General features: G+C 44.9%; 1 protein-coding gene across 1 annotated transcript in view; it reads left to right on the forward strand.

Moving 5' to 3' along the window:
- The window catches only part of CRPPA (CDP-L-ribitol pyrophosphorylase A), a 353,916-nt gene that overhangs the window by 51,607 nt on the left and 276,000 nt on the right, over positions 1 to 26,309 (forward strand). The window contains exon 3 of the mRNA XM_082259071.1: positions 2,551 to 2,700. Within this exon, the coding sequence (XP_082115197.1) occupies positions 2,551 to 2,700 (150 nt within the window). The remainder of the gene's footprint in view (positions 1 to 2,550; positions 2,701 to 26,309) is intronic.

Here is a 26,309-nt window from a genome sequence, read left to right on the forward strand (position 1 = left end):
AAAAAACACCAAAAATGACAGAAATCTTTCCCTTAGTTAGTAAACGCAATAACTTTTGCGCAAACCAATCAAAATACGCTTTTTGCTAATTTTTTTTTTTTTTTACCAAACATATGTAGCATAAAACAAATTGGCCAAAAATGTTAAAAAAATTTTGATTTTTTACAGTTTTTTTTTTTTTTGGGGAATTTCATATTAAAAAAAAATGTGAAAAATATTGTTGTTTTTGCAAAATTGACGCTCTTTTTTTGTTTTATAGCGCATGATCAAAAAATCGCACAGGTGATAAAATACCACCAAAAGAAAGCTCTGTTTGTGGGAAAAAAAAGGACGTCAATTTTATTTGGGTACAGCGTCGCACGACCGCGCAATTGTCCGTTAAAGTCACGCAGTGCCGAATCGCAAAATAGGCCCTGGTCAGGAAGGGGGTAAAATCTTCCGGGGCTTAAGTGGTTAAGGTGGCGATATTGGCTGACAATAAATACATATTGTGTAGGTAAGTAGTCTAAAAGGCTACCTATAGCGCTTGCTTTAAAAGATTAGAATTAATGTGAATATATTGAGCTTCATAAAGTAAATATAGTATATAAAGTAATAAATTAATAAATCATATTCCATAAAAATATAGCCTGGAAGGCTATACAAGCTTGATAGGTCATGGTGCTATAAGGCACACATGACCCACAACGTCTGGTAAGTAATTGAATCTTACCTTTGTCACAGGATCACTACTGAGTGGATATATTAACCATCGCGCTGAGCACTCCCACTTTTGTTAAGAAGTTTGCACAAAGGACTCACTATATTGCACATTTATTGGAACTTTTATTTGGAATTTTTTGCACTAAGGATTCACCTTATATTTATATTGGACATTTCTTAAATTTTGGACTTTATATGTAATAATGTTTTTATGGAATATGATTTATTAATTTATTACTTTATATACTATATTTACTTTATGAAGCTCAATATATTCACATTAATTCTAATCTTTTAACCACTTGCCGACTGCCTAACGCCGATCTACGTCGGCAGTCAGCCCCTCACAGGCAAAGTGACTTAGGGCTACGTCACTAGCTTATGAGGGTCTAGGGAGCGAGCGCGCGCCCCCGGAGGCGCGCTCCCGCGTGGTCACGGACCCCCCCCCCCCCCCCCCCCCCCCCGCGCGTGTGACCAGCCGACCCGATGTCCGCCGGTCACTCGGCGATCGGCGGGGGAGAGGGAGAATGTCAGGCAGCTTGTGTAAACAAGCTGCCTGTCATTCTCCTCGCTGTAAAGACACTGATAAAACGGATCTAGTATGTAGATCCGTTGATCAGTTGATCAGTGTCCTTACAGCTCAAGCCACAGCCAATCACAGTAGAAAGCACGCCCCTAGGGATACACACAGCCCCTCCCTTCCAAATAAAGTTAACCCCTTCACAACCAGTGTATTTTTACAGTAACAGTGCATATGTATAGCACTGATTACTGTAGAAATGTCACTGGTAACCCCAAAAGTGTCACAAATGTCAGTCAAGGGTCCGATCTGTCCGCCCCAATGTCGCAGTACCGCAAAAAAAATCGCAGATCGCCGCCATTACGCGTTAAAAAAAAAAAACAACAAAAATGACAAAAATCTTTCCCTTTGTTAGTAAACGCGATAACTTTTGCGCAAACCAATCAAAATACGCTTTTTGCGATTTTTTTTTTTACCAAACATATGTAGCATAAAACAAATTGGCCGAAAATTTTAAAAAATTTTGATTTTTACTTTTTTTTGGGGGGAATTTCATATAAAAAAATGTGAAAAATATTGTTATTTTTGCAAAATTGACGCTCTTTTTTTGTTTATAGCGCGTGATCAAAAAATCGCACAGGTGATCAAATGCCACCAAAAGAAAGCTCTGTTTGTGGGAAAAAAAGGACGTCAAATTCCTTTAGGTACAGCGTCGCACGACCGCGCAATTGTCCGTTAAAGTCACGCAGTGCCGAATCGCAAAATACCCCCTGGTCAGGAAGGGGGTAAAATCTTCCGGGGCTTAAGTGGTTAAAGCAAGCGCTATAGGTAGCCTTTTAGACTACTTACCTACACACAATTTTTTACTTTAGCAGCTGCTATTAATATACACTATTTATTTATTCACTAAAGTACAATCACAATATTTATTATTTAATTCACTTATTTATAAATACGTGGCGCGGGGTATATACACCAGTATATTCCTTACATACCAATAAATACATATTCATTTAAATGTATGATATTATTTAAAAAGTCGAATATAATACAATTATTTTTTATAAATATATATTATTTTTTTAAAAACTGTCCTTTTTGGTTTCGGCCAGAATTTCCATTTAGTGCATCTCTAGTATTGGGATTTTTGGCTAAAGTTGCAGTATAATTATCATTGGGGCTCTACTGGGCTGTGTTATCAATTCAAACCAGAAGCACAGGACTCCTATTATCTATGCACTGCGCTTCACAATGTTCTGTTTTTCCAGCTTACAGCGTGAAACCTCAGATTTTTTTTTTTTAAATGTTTTTTGTTTTTCCCCCTGCAGGCGGCCGGCGCGGTTCGTCCATTAGTGTCCACCGTCATCGCTTCCTCCTCCGATGGGTGCCTGGCTCATTCCCTGGAACGCACTAAACACAGAGCCAGCGAGATGCCTCAGGCTTTCCTGTTTGACGTCATTTATAAAGCTTACCTTCAGGTAAGTGGACACGTGTTTCCAGTGCAGACCTCAGAACTTCGCTCTGGCGGATTCCGGAGTACAAACTTGCCCCCGGGGCTCCAAACTTCAAAAACTGGACAGACAAAAAGTGACACCAGAAAAATCCATGAAAGTGAAAATTAATTTTGAGTTCAAAACTTGCCATAAACATGAGGCTGTAACCAGACATGGGCACACACCGGGGTGGATATATTTCAAGGGTAACTCCACTTTTGGAAAAAAAAAAATTAGTGAATCGAAAAAAAAAAACATAATATAGCGTATAGCAGCCTTTCTCAACCTTTTCAACACAGAGGAACCCTTGAAATAAATTTCTGGTCTCGGAACTGCTAAAAAATAAAAATGTACAACTCATGACACATTAGTGTGACAGTCAGTGGGAAGAATGCTCCTTACTCTTGTCATCATTGGGAAGAATTACCCCCCCTTACAGATATCTAAAAGTAACAATGGTGTCATTGGAAACTTATCTGAGAGGCAGAAATTGCCCATTGCTCAAGGAACCCCTAGCAACCTCAGGGGGAACCCTGGCGTATACACTTGCTACACAAATCATATTGTAATTGAATGTTATTAAAAATGACCTTTCTTCTTAAATCTGCAGCACTGTAATTTTCTGTAAAATGCAATATGGTGACCTGGAGGTGTTCTATACACAGATGGTATACAGAGAAATGTAATTCTCTGCTTGTGTAATTGGCTCGCTTATTTTCCCAGAAGTCTGCACTTAAAAATACTTCTGATTTTTAGCATCCCCTGCAACAAAATTTGTCATTTTTGGTGAGATACTCCCAAAAGGGAAGTATGTCTAAAGGGATGTAGACCCTGCCACTTTCCTCATTGGAGCTCTGCAGGCGCAGCAGCTGATTGATAATTAAAAAAAAAAAAAAAAAACAGTCCCATTCTCCTTCACTTTGCACATGGACACAGACAAATAGCTGTACCTTCAGGTAGGAGTCTGCAACAAAGTTTGCTAAAATCCCTACAATGTACACAGATCACCCAGAGGGTTTTTTTTTTTTTTTCTCCACAAACGTGGAGTTACTCTTTAACCAATTGTCCACTGGAAGGTTTTACCCCCTTCATGACCAGACAATTTTTTGCTATTGGTGGCAATTACGCAATCATGCAACACTGTACACAAATTAAATTTGTCATTTTTTTCCACATAAACAGCTTTCTTTTGGTGGTATTTGTTCACCACTTTGTATTTTTATTTTTTCTTACACAAACCAACAATCTATAAAAAAAAAAAAAAACCTGAAAATTTTAATTTTTTTTCGCTATAAAACATATCCAAAAAAATGTAATTTCTTCATAAATGTAGGCCAAAGTGTAGTACCGGTATGCTACATGTCGCAGTGGTGGGTGGCAGTGATCGGGGGCTGATTCTGCTAACACTGCATTTTTTGGGGATGCTAGTATAGTTCTGATCGTGATCAAGACACTGATCCTTACATACACTATACTAGTACTGGCAGTGATCAGCTACTTTATAGTGTAACTGTGATAGAGTGGTGGGTAATCTGGTGCAAAATGACAGTGGCAGGGACTGACTAACTGGCACTGATGTCGCTAGTGACACTAATACAGTGATCCGTAAGATAATAATGTACTAATGGCACTAGCTGGGCGATCAGGAGAGCGGTCAGTGGGTTAACTGTTGGCTTAACAAGTGTATTTGTACTGCTTGTACTGACTGACAGTGCCAGTACTCTGGCTGGGTTTCTCTCCTTGCTTTCTTTTCTGAACGGCTAAGGGTCCATTCACACTAGCGCGACTTGTCAGGCGACTTGGTCGCCTGACAAGTCGCGGTCAGTCGCTCGCCATTGAATAGTACAGGACCCGTTCTAGTAGGAGCGACACAAGTCGCTCCGACTTAGAAAAAGGGTCCTGTACTACTTTGGGGCGACCTGGAGGCGACTTGCATTGACTTCAATTATATGACTTCACAGGTCGCCCCACAAAATCCTGTTGTGGCAGTGTGAATGGGCTGTAAAAAAAATCCAGCCTGAGCTTGTGTTAACAAACAAAGATCTGTTCTGTGAATGGCCACAGCCAATCAGCAGGTCTACAGCCAAAATGGTTGGCTGTAACCTGCTGACAAACTCATGTTGTGTCCAATCACAGCACAGGTCAGCAGGGAGCGCACACATGCGTGACAGAAAACCAGGAAATACTGCACTGCAACGGGGGGGAATGAAAAATGGAGAAAGATCTGGGAGTCTTGGTAGAGGTTAGACTAAGCAACAGCATGCAATGTCAAGCGGTAGCTGCCAAAGCCAGCAGAATATTAGCATGTATAAAGAAGGGGACGTATTCCAGAGATAAAACTATAATCCTACCACTTTATAAAACTCTGGTCCGACCGCATCTGGAGTATTCTGTCCAGTTCTGGTCGCCAGTCCTCAGGAGGGATGTGTTGGAGCTGGAGAGAGTCCAGAGAAGGGCAACTAAACCAATTAGGCTCCATGTACACGGGACGCTGGAAATGGCCGTTTAGGAGCAGTTGGGCGTTTTTTTCAGAAGCCCCTGAACCCATCTACATTTTATCTTATCTGTCCATGTACACCAGGTTGTTTACAGTCATTTGCAGGCAGTTGCGTTCAGGGACTGTTTTTAGAACGCAATTATTTGCGTTCGAACGTGTGTTTCCCGGCGTTTCAAACGCACAAACGCATCCGAACGCGCCTGAACGCGATGACCCGCGTTTAGCGTTCGCGTTTTTCCATTTTAAAGGGGAATAATTTTTTGACCTCTAGGAACGCTTCTAAACGCAAACGCTGCTAAACGCCCGCTAAACGCGGGTACAAACGCGACCAAACGGACGTTTCAAACGTCCTAAAAATTCCAGCATTCAAAGGGACTTTTAACAACGTCCCATGTACATGGAGCCTTAGGGGATTGGAGAACCTTAATTATGAAGAGCGTCTGCAATCGCTTGATTTATTCTCCCTGGAGAAGAGACGTCTGAGAGGGGACATGATGGCAATTTATAAATACCTCAATGGTGATCTCAGCATAGAAAAAAAGCTGTTCAGTCGAAAAGATTGCATGAGGACTCGAGGGCATACAATGCGATTAGAGGAGAAGCGTTTTAACCTCAGGCAACGCAGGGGGTTCTTCACTGTTAGGGCTACAAGATTGTGGAATTCTCTACCACAAGAGGTGGTTTCTGCGGGTAGTATGGTGGCTTTCAAAAGACTCTTAGACGAACATCTCAAGGATCAGGACATTCAGGGGTATGAGAGATGATTACGGCCACACACACCTACACAGGTTGAACTGGATGGACTATTGTCTTTATTCAACCTCACCTACTATGTAACTATGTAACGTACGGTTAAGGCCCCTTTCACACTAGTGCGACCTGTCCCGTGATTTTGGACCGCAAAATCGCATGACAAGTCGTTTTCCATTATTTTCAATGAGCCCCATTCATATCAGTGCGTTTTGAAGTCGCACCGACTTCAAAGTAGTTCCTGCACTACTTTGGCACGATTTTAATGCGTTTTGAGGTATATAGCCCTGAGCCATTGCTCAAAATCGTGTCGCATAAGTGTGAAAGGGGCCTAAATCGCGGTGCCTGGCTGTGCCGCTCGCTCGCAGTAAATGTACCGTGGGCGGGCGTGAAGTGATTAAAGTAGAGCTGTGGCTTCCTATTAAAAAATATATGTGCTGCAATTCTAAATTATAAGTCCATCGGCACTTACAGTTTTCTTTTAGTCCCCCCTACAAGGACCCACAAATATCTGTTGATCCTGCCAGTGAAGTCCACCTAATGCAGCTTCTTAGTGACAACGATGCTGAGCTGCACCTGAATTCAGAGTAGAGTTGTCACTCTCATGTAAGCGGTACCTGTTTGCACTACAGTGGGAGGAGATGTTGCAGGGAGCGTGGCTATCGGTATTGTTATTGCTGATTCACAAAGAATATATGCTGCGCTCTGGTAAAGTCAGCGTATCCTAGTGAGAAATAAGTAGATACATTGGAGGATGATGAATATACGAATAAGGGCTCTTTCACACGGGCGGTCCGATCAGATCCGCCTGTCAGTTTTTAAGGCGGATCTGATCGGATCCTCCATGCAGCTCTATGGGGCAGCGGGTGTCAGCGGAGACACCTCCGCTGACACCCGCTGCCATCCGCATCCGATCCTGTCCGTGAAATCTGGACGGATGGAAACCCTATTTTTCCATCCGTTCAGTAATCTGATCGGATCTGATGAGAGCGGACAGGCGGTCCGCTCTCATCCGATCCCCCATAGAGGGCAGCGGGGGCTGAGACACCTCCCTCTCCGCTCTGCAAGCGGAGACGGAGCTGTCATCCGCCGGCTCAGCGGGGATCGCGGATCGATCCCCGCTGAGCAACACGGATCCGCCTACGGAGGCGGACCGCGTGAAAGAGCCCTAAAACTTGCTTCCATTTAAGGCCTGGTTCAGACTGGTGCGACATACACTCCGACTTTGGGAGCACGTCGCATGAAATGTATAAATTAATGGTTCCCAATGAGAGCCGTCCTGACTGGTCTGACACAAGTCGGTCCGACTTTGAAAAAGGTTCCTGCACTACTTTGGCTCAACTTCAGCCCATTCGATATCATTGAAGTCGGATCATCATCTTAACTGATCCGACTTTGGCATGCGACTTGTGCTCCTAGGATCTTGATGGGAACCCCATGCCAAAAAAAAAAAGCAGTGTGCGGTTTTCCCCCAACTCCATACCCCAGAAGTGGTTACGATGTCCTTTGTCATTGGTAGAAATAGTGCAGATCTGATCTTGGTGTCATTTCCCCCTTTGGGACAGAAGAATTAACCCTTGTGCTGTCGGAGTTTGGATTTCAGACCTTTGTCCTTTGAAGCGTGAGCTCACGGTCTAATTCATCCTGAGCTGCACCGGTTCTGTACATACGATGAATGGACGATTGTTTTTTTTGGAAGGATTTCTCCCCCCCCCTCCCCACGGTGTCCCAGTCCACTCCATGTAGTCTTTCTCATCCTCCATTCTCGCTGTCTTCCCTTCTTAATGAAGCCAGGAGACAATTTGCTTTGTCTGATCGGATGCAGACGACATTCCATAGGTTACAGATCCGGAAAAGCGGCAGTGTCTGACCAACTGATTTCATTTCAGATATGCTAATTGGGGGCTTCCTTGCTCCGTATTTATCCCTGGAGGCCAATCGACCTTCAGCTTTGAACTCCTTTCCCTCTTTCTTCTAGGGAGTCTTGCAGGCCAAAGTTACATCAGCGACTGTTAAAGTGGTAGTAAACTCTTCTTTTTGACTTTTACCTACAGGTAAGTCTATAATAATAGCAGGAACATGGATCAATGCCTTCCCCTAGTAAAAGCACCTCCCACACAGTTAGAAAACACTGCCTAGGCACATAGGTAACCCTGTGATTGCCAAGAAGTAGTAATTCTCCTGCTCTCGAGTGGTATGTGACAAAGGATAAATGATCTTACGTGGTCTTTGTAGGCACCACCTTAGGTCTTGCCACCCCCTTAGGACCAAGGGTATCCAAATACACTGAAAAACAACAACAAGAGAGGGGCGCACCGATCTCCTGCATTACCACTAAAACGGTTTATTAACCACTTCCTGACCACCCGCCGCAGTTGTACATCGGTCGCGTGCCTGCAGCTAGGGGGCGAGCGCGCGGCACTGGCGGCACGCTCCCACCCCCACTCGTCAGCGGGGACTCCGATGCACGGGGCAGGTGGCTCTGATTGCCGTCTGACACCCGCGATTGCTCCTCGCTGAGAGAGGACGGGCAGATGTTGTAAACACAGCCGACCGTTGTTCTCTCTGGAATGATCAGAGCGCCTGTGATCCTTCTATATAGGATCACAGGTCTCTATGGTCATCTCAGAAGCCCCTCCCCCATACAGTTAGAAACACTCCCCTAGATACACATTTCACCCCTTGATCACTTACTGTGTTAACCCCTTCCTTGCCAGTGTCATTATTACAGTAACAGTGCATATTTTTAGCACTGATTATTGCAGTAATGTCACTGGTCCCCCCAAAAGTGTCAAAAATTGTCAGTCAGGGGTCCGATCTGTCCGCCGCAATGTTGCAGTCCCGCAAAAATTTGCAGATCGCAGCCATTACTAGTAAAAAAAACAATTAAAAACGACATAAATCGTTCCCGTAATTAGTAGACGCGATAACTTTTGCGCATACCAATCAAAATACTTATTGCTATTTTTTTTTTTAACAAAAATATGTAGCAGAAAATAATTGGCCTAAAATGTTAAAACATTTTGATTTTTTTAAATTTTTTTTTTGGGAATGTTCTATAGCAGAATGTGAAAAAATAAATCTTTCCCCAGGTTTTTAGACGTGATAACTTTTGCGAAAACCAATCAAAATACGCTTATTGTGATTTTTTTTTTATTTTTTTTTACCAAAAATATGTAGCAAAATACAAATTGGGCTAAAAGGATGAAAAATTTTGATATTTAATTTTTTTTTGGGGGAATATTCTTTAGCAGAATGTGAAAATATTGTGTTTTTTTTTTTTCAGAATTGTCGCTCTTCTTTTTTTATTTATAGCGCAAAAAATAAAAATCGCACAGGTGATCAAATACCACCAAAAGAAAGCTCTATTTGTGGGAAAAAAAGACATAATTTTTATTTGGGTACAGCGTCGCACGACCGCGCAATTGTCCTTTAAAATAACGCAGTGCCGAATCACGAAAAATGGCCTGGTCATTAAGGGGGCAAATCCTTCCGGTCCAGAAGTGGTAGTAAACTCTTCTTTTTGACTTGTACCTACAGGTAAGCCTATAATAGCAGGAACAAAGATCAATGCCTCCCCCTAGTAAAAGCACCTCCCACACAGTTAGAAAACACTGCTTAACCGGTTGCTGACCGCCGCACGACTATATACTGCAGCGGTCAGCCCCGGCCAGGCAAAGTGACGTACCGGTACGTCACTCGCCTGTCACTGACTTGTGAGCCAATTGCGGGCGGGCGTGCGCCCGCCCCGGCTCGTTCACTGACAAGTCAGTGCGTGTGACCGGCGGACCCGATCGTCCGCCGGTCACTCGGGATCGCTCCGTTGAAGGGAGAAAGGCGGAGCGGCTTATGTAAACAAGCCGCCTGTCATTCTCCCTGGTGTAAAAATGAAGATCAGACGGTTCTACTATGTAGAACCGTTGATCTCTGTTTTTACACCAATAGCCATGTCCCTGCACAGTTAGAAACACGCCCCTAGGACACACTTAACCCCTCCCTCTCCAATACAGTTAACCCCTTCCCTGCCAGTGTCATTTTTGCAGTAACAGTGCATATGTATAGCACTGATTACTGTAGTAATGTCACTGGTAACCCCAAAAGTGTCAAAAATGTCAGTCAAGGGTCCGATCTGTCCGCCGCAATGTTGCAGTACCGCAAAAAAAATCGCAGATCGCCACCATTACGCGTTAAAAAAAAAAACACCAAAAATGACAATAATCTTTCCTTTTGTTAGTAAACGCAATAACTTTTGCGCAAACCAATCAAAATACGCTTTTTGCGTTTTTTTTTTTACCAAACATATGTAGCATAAAACAAATTGGCCGAAAATGTTAAAAAAAATTGATTTTTACATTTTTTTGGGGGAATTTCATATAAAAAAATGTGAAAAATATTTGTTACTTTTGCAAAATTGACGCTCTTTTTTTGTTTATAGCGCATGATCAAAAAATCACACAGGTGATCAAATACCACCAAAAGAAAGCTCTGTTTGTGGGAAAAAAAAGGACGTCAAATTCGTTTAGATACAGCGTCGCACGACCGCGCAATTGTCCGTTAAAGTCACGCAGTAAAAAATCGCAAAAAAACCCCCTGGTCTTTTAGCAGCCAAATCCTCCGGGGCTTAAGTGGTTAAGCACACAGGTAACCCTTTTGAGTGGTATGTGACAAAGGATAAATGATCTTATGTGGTCTTTGTAGGCACCACCTTAGGTCTTACCGCCCCCTTAGGACCAAGGGTATCCAAATACACTGAAAAACAACAACAAGAGAGGGGCGCACCGATCTCCTGCATTACCACTAAAAAGGTTTTTTAAAATCGGAAAGCAACATACATTGTACTCACAAACAAATGAAGGTTGCACACATGTAAACACAATGAGAACCGATCGTCTCCAAAACAGCCAGGACACTCCTGTGGTGCTGGATGACGTGCTGGTATCTGCATATGTTTGGCTTGGCTAATGCGTTTCGAGGGAGGACCCTCTTCCTCAGAGCCAAAACCCTTTGATCGCCCTTATTTAACTCCTTCCCAGCCAGTGTCATTTGTACAGTGACAGTGCATATTTTTTAGCACCGATCACTGTATTAGTGTCACTTGTCCCAAAAAGGTCAAGCTGCTTGCTGTGGGGGAACCCGAGGTGAGACACTGCTCTGTGCTTCCATTCGGACGTGGAACCTTGGCTCGGCCCCACCCCTCTCTCTCCTCATTGGCTCATCAGACAGCTGAGGCTATCCTGCAACATTGCTGGATCGAGATGGGCTCGGGTAAGTATTAGGGGGGCTCCTGCACACAGAAGTTTTTGTTATCTTTATGCGTAGAATGCAGACCTCAAAGGGTTGGCTGTTTCTGCTGCGACCATTTCCAGATGGATCAGACAGGCAGTTAGGCCTATTCAATTAGGGGTCAGGTTCCTCCTTTCCCAGTTAAGGCACTCTCTCTACTTGGGCGCTTAGTGCCTCTTGGGCCTTCCATCAGGCATCAGTGATGCAGGTTTGCAAGGCGGCCATCTGGTCATCTGTGCCCACTTTTACAAAGTTTTATAAAGCGAATGTGTTGGCATCTGCGGATGCTTCTTTTTTGCTTCTTTTGGACGCAGGTTTTTTTTGCAGGCTGCTGTTTAGAGGACCTGGTCCTCTTCGAGGCTGTATTTTTTTTTTTTTTCAGGTTGAGCTCCATGATACCTGGTTGGCTATGGTTAGCCTTGTGAATTTTTTTCTGCTGTTTACCTACCCCTCATGTTTAAAGCGGAGTTCCACCCAAAAGTGGAACTTCCGCTTTAGGTATACTAACCCCCTGACATGCCACATTTGGGATGTCATTTTTTTGGGGGGGGGGGGAGCGGGTACCTAGTTTTGACATGTCCCCGCTCCCACTTCCGCTCGGAGCGCCGCGGCGCCCTGAACGGAAGTTCTCCTCTCCCCCTCCCTGCAATCTTCTGGGACATGTCAGAGGTCCCAGAAGATTGCCAGCCAATCAAGACGCGCAGCGCGACTCGCGCATGCGCAGTGGGTACCCGGCTGTGAAGCCGCAAACTGTCACAGCCGGGTGCCCACAGCAGTGATGCCGGCGCCGCCGAGACCAGAGGGAGAAGAGCGAGGCTTTGGGCGGCCGCATCGCTGGACCGCTGGACAGGTGAGTGAAAAGGCTGGAACTCCGCTTTAACACTGCTATTGGACATCCAAATGGTTAAGAAGAATCAGGAGCTGTGTCGGTCAATGAACGAAAGAAATTGGGATTTTTGACTTACCGTAAAATCCATTTCTCCAATGTTCATTGATGGACACAGCTCCCACCCCTCTGTGGAGTTGGCTTTCTCCTGACACTGCTTGTAACAAAACTGAGTGCCTATCGCTGAGTGTGGGTGTATACCCCCTGGAACTGCCCATAGGCATAGCTAAGCTTTTTCCTGCCTAGTGTCCTACTCCTGTAGGGGGCCGTATAACCCAGTGGTTAAGAAGAATCAGGAGCGGTGTCCGTCAATTAACATCAGAGAAATGGATTTTATGGTAAGTCAAAAATCCAATTTTTAATCAGTTTTCATATTTAAAGCAAACTCACCCATCCGTCCATGTCTCCATGCTTTATTTTTCTGTGAAATCACTTTTGAAAACCACTCTAGCATTTTTGGCAGTGGCCGTATTAACCACTTGACCTCCGGAAGATTTTTACCCCCCTTCATGACCAGGCCATTTTTTTTAAATACGGCACTGTGTTTCTTTCACCTGACAATATCGCGGTTGTGCGAAACTGTACACCAAATACAATTTGTCTTACCCCCCCCCCAAATAGAGCTTTCTTTTGGTGGTATTTTATTTTATTTCTTTCAACAAAAAAACACCAACAATTTTGAAAAAACAATATTTTTTACTTTCTGCTATAAAAGATATCCAATAAAAAATGTAAAAAATCAAATGTCTTCCTAAATTTTAAGCCTATATATTTTCTACATATTATTGGTAAAGAAAAAATCCCAATAAGCGTATATTGATTGGTTTCCGCAATAGTAATGGCATCTTTAAACTATGGGATATTTTTATTTAATTATTTACTAGTAATGGCGGCGATCAGCGATTTAAGGCGGGACTTTGATATTGTGGTGGACAATTTGGACACCTAACTGACACTTTTGACACTTTTTGGGAACCAGTGACACTAATACAGTAATCAGTGCTAAAAATATACACTGTCACTGTACTAATGACACTGGCTGGGAAGGGGTTAATATCAGGGGTGATCAAAGGGTTAAATGTGTGCATATAGTGATTGTTTTTCTAAACTCTGAGGTGCTTTTACTAGGTGAAGGCATTGATCCATGTCCCTGCTTTGCAGGAACACAGGATCCATGCCTTCCCTACTGATAGAACAGCGATCTGCCTTGATGACATAGGCAGACCGCCATTCTGCCTCTCTCCTCGATCATCGGTGGGTGCCAGTGGACATTGTGCGCCCTACCCGGAAGATCCGGATCACGTATATGTATGTGATCTGGCGTACAGGTGCCATCCTGAAGTAAGGGCTGATGTCCAGAGCACCCCACCCCACCCCACCTTACATCAGATGTCAGGAGTCCCTCTCCCTCCTATGGATAACAGGGCACCCCCTTACCTTGTCCTGCTGCCGGGAAGAAGTTGGAGGCGGAGCTGGGAAGCAGAAAGTGCAGGGTCTGGCGAAGGACCAGAGGAGGGCTGCTGAAGTCTGCTTAATGCTGAGACCAGGGAGGCAGACATAAGGGGGGGTTGCAACTGCACAGAGAGGTGCAGGATCTGTAGGAGGAGTTCTGTTCTTCTCTCTGCTGCCAACTGCTTAGACAGAGGGGGCAGTGGGGGAGAGACGAGCCTCTCCATGGCTGTATCAAGAAACACAGGATCTGTAGGAGGAGCTCTGTCCTCCTCTCTTTTGCCAACTTCTGACACAAGGTGACGGTGGAAATGGGGTGTTGCTGTAGATATAGGTGCGAGGGCCACATGAAATGTTCTGACAGGTCATATTTGTCCCGCAGGCCTTGCATTTGACACACGTGTTCTAGAACTGAAGTCTCCAAACTGTGGCCTGGGGGCTGTGTGCCGCCCTTTGCTTGCCTTTATCCGGCCCTTGGGGCACTATTCCATCTACTGACACCAACCATCAAAAGGCCACAATTTCTTCCATTGACACCAACGATTGAGCACAATTTCTTTCATTGACGTCGGCGGGGACTCTGATGCACGGGGCCAGCGGCGGCAATTGCCGCCGGGCACCCGCGATCGCTCCCCGCTGAGAGAAGGACGGTCAGCTGTTGTAAACACATCTGACTGTTCTCTCTGAAATGATCAAAGAACTCCTGTGATCCTTCTATATAGGATCACAGGTCTCTATGATCATTCCATAAACCCATCCCCCCATACAGTTAGTAAACACTCCCCTAGGCTCACACTTAACCCTTTGATCACCCCTAGGTTAACCCCTTCCCCGCCAATGTCATTATTACAGTAACAGTGCATATTTTTAGCACTGATTACTGTAGTAATGTCACTGGTCCCCCCAAAAGTGTCAAAAGTGTCAGTCAGGTGTCCGATCTGTCCGCTGCAATGTCACAATCCCGCAAAAAATCACTGATCGTCACCATTGCTAGTAAAAAAAATAAATAAATGAAAGTGACATAAATCTTTCCCCTAGTTTTTAGACGTGATAACTTTTGCGCAAACCAATCAAAAAACGCTTATTGTGATTTTTTTTTTTTACCAAAAATATGTAGCAAAATAAAAATTGGGCTAAAAATATGACAATTTTTGATATTTAATTTTTTATTTTTTTGGGGGAATATTATATAGGCAGAATGTGAAAAATGTTTTTTTTTTTTTTCAGAATTGTCGATCTTTTTATACAAATCGCAGAGGTGATCAAATACCACCAAAAGAATGCTCTATTTGTGGGAAAAAAAGGACATCAATTTTTTTTAGGTACAGCGTCGCACAACCACGCAATTGTCCGTTAAAGTAACGCAGTGCAGAATAGCAAAAAATGGCCTGGTCAATAAGGGGGCAAATCCTTCTGATCCAGAAGTGGTTAGCAGTTTTACCAAATGGGTTGCTTTCAAATGTCGGAAAGGTGTGCGTTAATCTTAGTCTGGTGAGGTTGTTTTGTGTAGGTCAGGAACCGTCCTCCATCATCCATTATGTTCTATGTGATTGCTCCCCTGCAGCATTGACACTTGTATTTATGGAGCTGCAGGTGTCGGTGACTAAAGACTTTTGTTGGGAAGGTTCTGCATGAAATAGATTTTTATTCCATAATAATGAGGAGGCTGAGTCATTGTCCCATCACTCATCGGAGGCCGCTCTGTAGAGTACATATATCCGTCTTCTCATTGTGCCGCGCACATAAACCGGAATCCTGGATAATGCTCCGTACATGTCGCCCTTTGTAATAAGTTATTTTTTTCTGAGTGTCTGCCGCTGAGATGTGACGAGGACAAGGCATGGCATGTTCTTAACGATCGTCAATAGCGCTGCACTTAAGTTGACTTAACAGAATTTAGAAAAAAAAATAAAAAATACTGCGTTGCTATATTGGTACATTTAAAGGGGTAGTAAAGTGTCTTTCCGAACTTGTACCTACAACAGTGGTGGCTGGTGCTCCATGGGGCAGCAGACGGGCCACACCACCCCTCCCCCCCCCCCCCCCGGACCACACCAGCTCCTCCAGCCCGCACACCTATCCCTCCCCCCCCCCTTCCCCAGTCTCCGGCTCACTCACCCTGGACAGGCAGTAGTCTCCTCCATGGGCTTCCTCCCTCCTCCTTGGCCTATAGCATGGCTTCTCCTTTCAGCCAATCGGGAAACTGGTCTCAGGACCCGCTTCCTGATTGGTTAGGAGGAGAATCAGTGTGGCAAAAGCGAATATTCACTCGCCATTATCACACAACTGGATGGGCTCAGGGCGCAGTTTTCTTGCACCCCGAGCCCACCCTTTTTTTAAGCCTGAGTCCACCCTTTTTTGAAGCCTATTAGAGCCTCTGGCTCTAATCACGTGCTTTGGGACAGGTGGAAGGAAGTCAGCAGTTGACATTTGGGGAGGGGAGGACAATGGAATGTTTTTGAAGTTTGAAATTCATTCATAAATGGACCGGGAAATTCTCTGCTATAATGGGATTTGTCCATCACAGTGAGAGATAAGAGAAAGTAGATTATTGGACTACAGAACAATACACAGGCAGATATCAGGAAGATTAAAGCAGTATTAAAGTTTTACTAAACCCACAACAGTAAAATCAGTCTGTATATGCAATAAAGCATGCTTATTATACTCACTTTGGAACCTAAGGGGTTAATCCACTGCTTTGTGTAAAAAGGCTGTTTGACCCTGTCTTCTCTGATCCTCCCCTTCTTCCACTGACTCCAAAACCAGTCCGGATAAGACAGAGCCTTTGGAGTCAGGCTGCACATGCTCTGTTTGATGTGACGTTCTAAGATTGCTGTCTAAAGTGAAGACAAATAAGTCACAGGGTCCTGATGAGATACACCCAAAATTATTAAAAGAGCTTAGTGGTGAGCTGGCAAAACCATTAACAGATTTATTTAACCAATCATTAGTAACAGGAGTCGTCCCGGAAGATTGGAAATTGGCAAATGTCGTGCCCATTCACAAGAAAGGTAGTAGGGAGGAATCGAGCAACTATAGACCAGTGAGTCTGACATCAATAGTAGGCAAATTAATGGAAACCCTATTAAAAGATAGGATTGGGGAACATCTTAAATCCCATGGATTGAAAGATGAAAAACAACATGGGTTTACTTCAGGGAGATCATGTCAAACAAATCTTATAGATTTTTTTGACTGGGTGACTAAAATAATAGACGGTGGAGGTGCAGTAGACATTGCATATCTAGATTTTAGTAAGGCTTTTGACACTGTCCCACATAGAAGACTTATCAATAAACTGCAGTCATTGAGCATGGACTCCCATATTGTTGAGTGGATTAGGCAGTGGCTGAGTGACAGACAACAGAGGGTTGTAGTCAATGGAGAACATTCAGAACAAGGTCATGTTACCAGTGGGGTACCTCAGGGATCTGTACTGGGACCAATTTTGTTTAATATCTTCATAAGTGATATTGCAAAAGGCCTCGATGGTAAGGTTTGTCTTTTTGCTGATGACACAAAGATATGTAACAGGGTTGATGTTCCTGGAGGGAAACGCCAAATGGAAAAGGATTTAGGAAAACTAGAAGAATGGTCAGAACTCTGGCAACTGAAATTTAATGTGGATAAGTGCAAGATAATGCACCTGGGACGTAAAAACCCAAGGGCAGAATATAGAATATTTGACACAGTCCTGACCTCAGTATCTGAGGAAAGGGATTTAGGAGTAATTATTTCAGAAGACTTAAAGGTGGGAAGACAATGTAATAGAGCAGCACGAAATGCTAGCAGAATGCTTGGATGTATAGGGAGAGGTATAAGCAGTAGAAAGAGAGAAGTGCTTATGCCGCTGTACAGAACACTGGTGAGACCTCACTTGGAGTATTGTGCGCAGTACTGGAGGCCATATCTCCAGAAGGATATAGATACTCTAGAGAGAGTTCAGAGAAGAGCTACTAAACTAGTACATGGATTGCAGGAAAAAACTTACCAGGAAAGGTTAAAGGACCTTAACATGTATAGCTTGGAAGAAAGAAGAGACAGAGGGGATATGATAGAAACTTTTAAATACATAAAGGGAATCAACTCGGTAAAGGAGGAGAGCATATTTAAAAGAAGAAAAACTACCACAAGAGGACACAGTTTTAAATTAGAGGGGCAAAGGTTTAAAAGTAATATGAGGAAGTATTACTTTACTGAGAGAGTAGTGGATGCATGGAATAACCTTCCTGCAGAAGTGGTAGCTACAAATACAGTGAAGGAGTTTAAGCATGCATGGGATAGGCATAAGGCTATCCTTCATATAAGATAGGGCCAGGGACTATTCATAGGATTCAGATATATTGGGCAGACTAGATGGGCCAAATGGTTCTTATCTGCCGACACATTCTATGTTTCTATGTGTATTGCTAGAGAGGTTTTTTGTTTTCTTAGGAAAGTGCATGTGATCAGCACAGGGCCAATCAGCACTGTTCAGACAGAGGGTCAGGGCTCATGCAGCCTCATAGGACAGCTCAGTGCAGTATGAAAACTCCTTCTACAAGCTTCACCAGGAACTGATCTAAGTCACAAGACTGCTATATACTGCTGATGAGCAGTTTATATTTACTAAAATATTTACATTTCCATGTTCTGTGTACTGTGGGAGACCAGATATAGTGACTGCAGGGTGCTGGGTTTAGAAACACTTTAAACCCAAAAGAAAACATTTTTTATATCGCAGCTTACCAATTCTTAGGCTCGATTCACACTGCTGCTGTGGCAAAGTAGTACGACTTTGCCCTGTGACTTCCTTTCCGATGTGATCCGACTTGGATGCTATTTGGGAGCCTGTGTAAGGGCTGAAATCGAAGCGGCTCAGCCATTTTGAAAATGATGGGCGCACAGTAAACATGCTCACCCAACAGCGGCTAGCGCACCCACTGACTTGTACAGTGAAGTCGTCATTGTTCACACATGTGCATTCCAGTTCATTCTTCTTGCCTGTCAGGTACATCGATGTCGAGAAAACTGTTCTCGTTCTATTAACAATGGCTGGGCATTTTCCGGAGAGACCTCATCTATGCGGCCCCACAGGGTGTACACCCACTTTAGAGAGGCCGCATATATGTGTTCACAAGGCAGGAAGGGGTTTAAGGGACGGCTGGGCTGGAAGGGGTTAAACTGCAATCCTGGTGAGCGGGGAGCTGATCAAATTGGTGCTTTTTGTAAATAAATGCTGCAGTTTAAATGACTTTTACAAAGCGTTCAGAAAGGGGGATTAGGATGACCGACCAAGCAGATTTGTCCAATTTGCGGTGAAAGCTCCATTCTAACAACTTGCTAAGCTTGCAATACAAACTTCCTCCCTGTCTTTCTTTTTTCCTCATTCTACTTCTCTTTCCCACTGTGTGTCTCTCCCTCTCTCTAATCCCCATCCTAATTTTTCCTTCCTCCTTTCTTTTCTTTGCTTTCTCTCCATCTTTCTTCTCTCTCTCTATCTCCCCCTTCACTCTTTATCTCCCTCTCTCTATTCACCCTTTTTTTATCCCTCTGTTTTCTCTCTTTCTCTCATCTGTCTTTTGCTGTCTTTCCCCCTCACTCTCTTTTCTTCCTTTTTCTTTCCTTCTCTTCCCATTTTCTCTGCCCCTCTCTTGATCTCTCTTTCTCTGTCTTTCTGTCTCTGCTCTTTTTCTCTTTCACTTTCGCTATTTCTTCCCTTCCTCTCCCTCGCCCTCTGTCTTGTTTAGCTCTCTTGCTCTCTCTTTCGCTCTCTCTCTCTCTCTTTCGCTCGCTCGCTCTCTCTCGTTCGCTCGCTCGCTCTCTCTCGTTCGCTCACTCGCTCTCTCTCGTTCGCTCACTCGCTCTCTCTCGTTTGCTCACTCGCTCTCTCTCGTTTGCTCCCTCTTTTGCTCGCTCTCTCTATTATGCTCGCTCTCTTTTGCTTGGTCCTTTTGCTTCTTCTCCTTTGCTTGCTCTTACTTTCGCTCACTCGCTCTTTCGTTCACTCATTTTTGCTCACTCACGCTCTCTCTTTCGCTCGCTCGCTCTTTCGCTCGCTCGCTCTTTTTCGCTCGCTCTCTTTCGCTCGCTCGCTCTCTCTCTCGCGCTCTCTCTCTCGCTCTCATTCTCTCGCTTTCTCTCGCTCTCTCACTCTCTTTCATCTTTCTCTCTCGCACTCTCTCACGCTCTCATCCTTTCTCTTTCTCCCCTTCACCTCTCCCGCTCTCTGTCTCTCTGTCTTTCCTTCTCTTGCTCTCTTTTTCTCTCCCTCTCTCTCTCGTGCTCTCTCTCGCTCTCATTCTCTCGCTCTATCTTGCTCTCGCTTTCTCTTGCTCTATCTTGCTCTCACTCTCTCGCTCTCTCTTTCATCTTTCTCTCTCTCGCGCACTCTCTCACGCTCTCATCCTTTCTCTCTCTCTCCCCTCCACCTCTCCCGCTCTCCGTATCTGTCTTTTCTTCTCTTGCTCTCTTTTTCTCTCTCTCTCTCTTTCTCTCGCGCTCTCTCTCGCGCTTTTCTCTCTCTTGCGCTTTTCTCTCTCTTGCGCTTTTCTCTCTCTCGCGCTTTTCTCTCTCTCGCGCTTTTCTCTCGCTCGCGCTTTTCTCTCGCTCTCGCTTTTTCTCGCTCTCGCTTTCTCTCGCTCTCATTCTCTCGCTTTCTCTCGCTCTCATTCTCTCGCTTTCTCTCGCTCTCATTCTCTCGCTTTCTCTCGCTCTCATTCTCTCGCTTTCTCTCGCTCTCATTCTCTCGCTTTCTCTCGCTCTCATTCTCTCTCTTTCTCTCGCTCGCTTTATCTCGCTTTCTCTCGCTCGCTTTATCTCGCTTTCTCTCGCTCTCATTCTCTCGCTTTCTCTCGCTCTCATTCTCTCGCTTTCTCTCGCTCTCGCTCTCTCTCTCTCGCTCTCTCTCTCTTTCATCTTTCTCACTCTCTCGCTCTTCCATCCTCTCTCCCCTCCACCTCTCTCTGTCTCTCTTTCTCTGCGTGTGTGTCTCTCTCTCTCTCTCTCTCTCTCTCTCTCTCTCTCTCTCGCGCTCTCATCCTTTCTCTCTCTCTCTCTCCCCTCCACCTCTGTCTCTCTGTGTCTCTCTCTCTCTCTCTCTCACTCTCTCACTCCCTCTCTCACTCTCTCACTCCCTCTCTCTCTCTCTCACACTCTTTCTCCCTCTCTCTCTCGCTTCCCCTCCTTTCCACCAGTCTCTCCCTTTCTTTGTATCTGCGATCCTATCAGCAAATAAACAGACAGATTTGTGAGAAATGTCTCCTCCGCTTTGCAGAATAAGAACCTGGAAATTTGATAATGGAGAGCTAAACCTAAAAACAACTTTGTTCCGCTAACACATGTGCCAGAGAGAGCGGCTGCCAACACAACTAAAACCTTGTAATGTTGTTATAATGGATACCAAATTTCCAGCGAGACCGGTGGTCCGTTGTATAAACTTGACTTGCTAAATACCTCTGTGTTTGATTAGTCTGTTGGCACTCAGCACTCGATCCAGGATATTGAAGAGGTCCTGTCGTTGGGGTTAGAGCCTCATGTCAGGCCCGAAGAATGTTTGCCATAAAGTGGTTTAAACTGTACCTTTTTAAAAACAAAGTCTGTGTGAATTACGGAGGAGATATCACCGTGTCAGTTTTCACCAAGGCTCATTGGAAGTAGTAGAGGCTCTGAAGAAGAAGGTCGGTCCTCGAAACATGTTAGTCGGTTAGGTCCTGGGCAGGGCCCCTTCCCCTCGGTCAGAGGTCCCGGTCATTCACAGGCGTACAGCCACTCAGGTGGCATGATGAGTTTTTTCATTATTCTGCTGTTTGTGAGCGGACACCTAATATGTTTTTATCATTATTTCTATGATAAACACATTGGATAATGCACGAGACCAGTGCGCCCTCACTTTTCTCTTTTTCTACAGTATGGTCAGGACAACCCCAGTTCTAGAGGGCAGCAAGGCCACCTAGAATTATCCACTGCACGACCGGGCATTATTGACATGATATCTATTTACATGGTCCAAGCACTCATACACAGGAGTTTGTTGTTCTAATTCAGGGGTCTTCAAACTACGGCCCTCCAGTTGTTCAGGAACCAAAATTTCCATCATGCCTAGACATGTCAGTAAATGTCAGAGTTTTACAATGCCTCATGGGATGTGTAGTTCTGCAACAGCTGGAGGGCCGTAGTTTGAGGATCCCTGGAGGTCACCTCTTCCTCCCCAGTCTAACCGTCCATGGACTAAAGTTGGGTTTTGCAGTCTGTTTGCATGAAGTGAAGTGGGGTTTGACCTTATCGGATGTCCATTTAGTTGTCTTCACTGCAATCAGGCTGACACATTTTGGCATTTATCAGAAGAACCGGCCTGTTTGAGAGCACTTGAAGAGACAAGAACTCACTGCTCAAGGTGGTGTAATTGCCTGATTACTCACAACGGTGCATGCCCCGGCTCGCCTCCGTGAAAACTTGATAAAGGAAAAGGAATTGGCAGCACTCCAGGTTGAGTCAAAATCCAGATTTATTGACTGGACATCCAAATATGACAATCGTGACAGTCAGTGTGTGAAACCCGTCTACCTTGTCACGATTGTCATATTTGGATGTCCAGTCAATAAATCTGGATTTTGACTCAACCTGGAGTGCTGCCAATTCCTTTTTGAGAGCACGTCTAGGCTGGCAGGAGTTCATGTGGATTATTTAACTGTATTTTAGGGGCCGGTCAACTCAGAGTGTGATATATTTTAGATCAGGGGTGTCAAACTCAACTTCACCTGAGGGCCACATCAGCATTATTATGGCCCTCAAAGGGCCGGTTGTATCTGTAATACTAGATGTCCAGAGTATCCCACCCACCTTACATCAGATGTCAAGAGTACCCTCCCTTACATCAAAGTGCACCCCCTTACCTTGTGTTGCTGCTGGGCAGAAGCTGGGGACAGAGCTGGGAAGCAGATAATGCAGGGTCTGGAGGAGGCCCAAGGGAGGGCTGGAGCTCTACTGCAGCTTTAGGTGAGGTGGGAGGGCCACATGAAATGGCCTGGAGGGCCGGATTCGGCCCGTGGGCCTTGTGTTTGACACGTGTTTTAGATGAAGCCTAATGACCTGAGTCAGCCCCTGACTTCTTATATGTCTTAGATACTCCAACAGAGAGATATCCAAGCCCTAATTCCCAGCTCTTTTCTGTTCTACCTGGGATATTTTGGTGTTCCCATCTACCTTTGGTGTGTCTCAGGCCCTCCTGTTTCTATTCTCTGGAGTAATAAATAAAACATTTTCAATAGGCAGAGTAGGAACTTCTCGTAAGTAAAAAAAAAAAAAAAAAAAAAGTTCACCTTTACCATAAAAAAATGCTTATGCAGGTAAGGGCACCTGTAGATGAAAACAGTCCAGTTTTGACTAAAGTTGAATAATCTAGAAAGAAATGTAGACTACAGTGCTACTACCCTTATTTAACCCTTAAAAGGATGAGGATTAGATGCTTGTGCTTGGACACAGGAGGTACATACCGTCCATGAAACTATGAGAAGCGAAAGACATTTTGGGGTAAAATCCTGCACTTTATTTAAGATCCATCAAGACATATAAAGAGAATCAGTCCTTACAGTAAGGATTCTTAATGTTGGAACTGGTTCATTTTATGTCTTGATGGATCTTCAATTAGGTGCAAGATTTTACTTTAAGATGTCTTGGTGCCCGACTTTCACTTCTCAAAAGTTGAATAATGCCCTTGCTTTTAGGTGTAGTCCATTTACGTACCTCCCAAAGCTTGGCCAAAGAACTCCCAGAGATGGTGTCCCCCTATTGCACCTTGTTGCTAGGACATGGGTAGGATGCTCCAAGCCATTACTGCATGCCCCGCCATCATAGGAACGCCCTCGCTCTCCAAATCAAAACCCTGCGCACGCTTGGTTTCCTCCATCACAGCAGCTCAAAGCTACTGCAACTAAGAGTGACCTTCATAGCAATAGAGTTCAACATGCACATCCATGGTAGCTGAAGGTTGTGTGCGGAGAGCGCGCTCTCAGCAGACTGACCAAAGTATCTTTAGCAGCTTCGAATAAGGAGCCAGCAGAACTTGCTCCTGATCATGTGACTGGTATAAGGGCCAATCACAATGGTCACATGATGGAGAAGCTCTGCCCCCCACCCCCTCCGTATCAAAGGTCTGTATCTGAGCATCACAAACTGTAAAACGCTATTTTATTCATTTTTATATTCAAAGAAAACTCACCCATCCATCCTCGTCTTCATGCATTATTTTGTTAGGCAATCACTTTGAAAAACACCCCCCTAGCATTTCTAGCCATGGCCATCTTGAGTGAGGAGAGATGATTCATGTAGCATTTACTTCCTGGAATCCATCCACCCTTAGCTCAGACACACAGGCAGGAGGGTGTGCTTAGCTGAGAAAGCCCTTTCTCCAATGAAGACTCCTGGCATGTATGACCTCATTTTTGACCTAGGCCAGAAATCAGAAAGCAACTAAAGATACGTAAAAAAAGATAAGTAAAAAAAAAAAAAACAAGTATAATATACCTTTCTATCTATTTACTGATGCTAGCAGCCTAAGGATTAAAAATAGTTCATGTCAATTGAGTTTAGTTTTACTTTAAGGGGTAAAGTAAGTGAAAGCAGGCTTTGAATGCATAAAATAAAGTGATAAGGCTAACATTTTTTTAAATAAAGAGTTGCGCCTGTCCAAACTGTTATTAGGGCATGCCAGCCCAAATTTATTGAATGACACGGAAAGTTTACATAAACATCAGTTGCCCTCGCAGAGATTCTTCCACATCAGCATTATTAGTCAATTGAAAATGCCGAGCCACCTGGCAGCACCACTGCTCTTCTTACCACTCCCTCTGACTGTGTTGCCCAGCTCTCCTTGTTCACTTGGCTCACTTAGCCTCCACTCACAGCACCCTGCTGCATGACCCACCCCTGGCCTCTGGAAAGGGGTTCTCCTGACACCCCAATAGGAGTCCACCTGACTCTTGGATTGAGATCTCTAGCAGCTTGACTCCTGGCTGGGGTTCCTCTGACACCTGGTGAGAACTCCTGTCTCTTGACTTCTGGCTGGGGGTCCTATGACCCCTGGGTGAGACCTCCTGTCTTTTGACTCTTGGCTAATGCTCCTCTGACCCCTGAGTGAGACCTCCTGGCTGAGGCTCCTCTGACCCCTGGGTGAGACCTCCTGTCTCGTGACTCCTGGCTGAGGCTCCTCTGACCCCTGGGTGAGACCTCCTGTCTCATGACTCCTGGCTGAGGCTCCTCTGACCCCTGGGTGAGACTTCCTGTCTCGTGACTCCTGGCTGAGGCTCCTCTGACCCCTGGGTGAGACTTCCTGTCTCGTGACTCCTGGCTGAGGCTCCTCTGACCCCTGGGTGAGACCTTCTGTCTCCTGGCTGAGGCTCCTCTGACCCCTGGGTGAGACCTCCTGTCTCTTGACTCCTGGCTGAGGTTCCTCTGACCCCTGGGTGAGACCTCCTGTCTCTTGACTCCTGGCTGAGGTTCCTCTGACCCCTGAGTGAGACTCCTATCTTGTGACTCCTGGCTGAGGCTCCTCTGACCCCTGGGTGAGACCTCCTGTCTCTTGACTCCTGGCTGAGGTTCCTCTGACCCCTGGGTGAGACCTCCGGTCCCGTGACTCCTGGCTGAGGCTCCTCTGACCCCTGGGTGAGACCTCCTGGCTGAGGCTCCTCTGACCCCTGGGTGAGACCTCCTTTCTCTTGACTCCTGGCTGAGGCCCCTCTGACCCCTGGGTGAGACCTCCTGTCTCTTTACTCCTGGCTGGGGGTCCTATGACCCCTTACTGAAACCTCCTGTCTCCAATATGGGAGCACTGAGCAAACCTCAGGCTTGAGTATATAAAGCCCCTGCACAACTGTGTACTCACACAGGCTGGAGCCACCCAGTAAAATCTGGACACTGGATTGAAGGCTTCGTCCCATCCAAGATACTTTGGAACCTTAAAGCTCCAGGTCCCAATCTGGGACTACAGAATCCAGAGAAAAACCAAAAACGCAACTTTTTCTGCTCCAAAACAATAGTCTGGAGCATCTCATTAAGTCTTCATGCGAATCCTGTGTCATTCTCTCCTACATTTGCACAGTGGCAGGGCCCCACATTGTCACAAAAGACAAAGAATTAAGATTTGGTCTCATCCCAAAATTCTGAGAACATCGTAAGTGACATAAGCTGGCCTAATATAGCAACGGTTTCCGCTTGACTTGTACAGAGTATAAACAGAAGGATGTTGTGTGAAGTCGGGGAATCACTTCTGTACATTATCGGGATGTTTGAGATGTGGAATGTGATACATGAGAGACTTTCCATGGGCTCTTCCTCTTCTACAAATCTGATGATTCCCCTCCTTCCACTCAGCGATCTCTATCTAATACAAATTTCCTTCCTATACAACATAACATAAACAGTCACTACTGAGGTGGCACGGCCGTTGGCATTTTCGTTTTTTTTTTTTTTCCCGCTTTCCTTTTAAATCTGGAGACGGGAGGAAAAGTGTTGTATATACGCCAAATACATTTCTTCATAACAAACTTTGAAGCAGAATTCAGATTTTAATCACTTTCAAGGACGCTCTCGTGGCGGCCTGAAAAGTGCGATAGTCTAAGAGTGAGAAAAGCGCTTTGTAGCTCACGCTGGCCAAGACTCAGTCACCGTCTAAACAAGTTCTAGGATGACAAACGGGGCCGGAGCCATTCGTGTTAACTTCTAATTATCCGATTGAACGGCGGCGTCTGA

Source organism: Pelophylax lessonae, assembly GCF_965119305.1.
Source record: "Pelophylax lessonae genome assembly, chromosome: 5".
Classification (NCBI taxonomy): domain Eukaryota; kingdom Metazoa; phylum Chordata; class Amphibia; order Anura; family Ranidae; genus Pelophylax; species Pelophylax lessonae.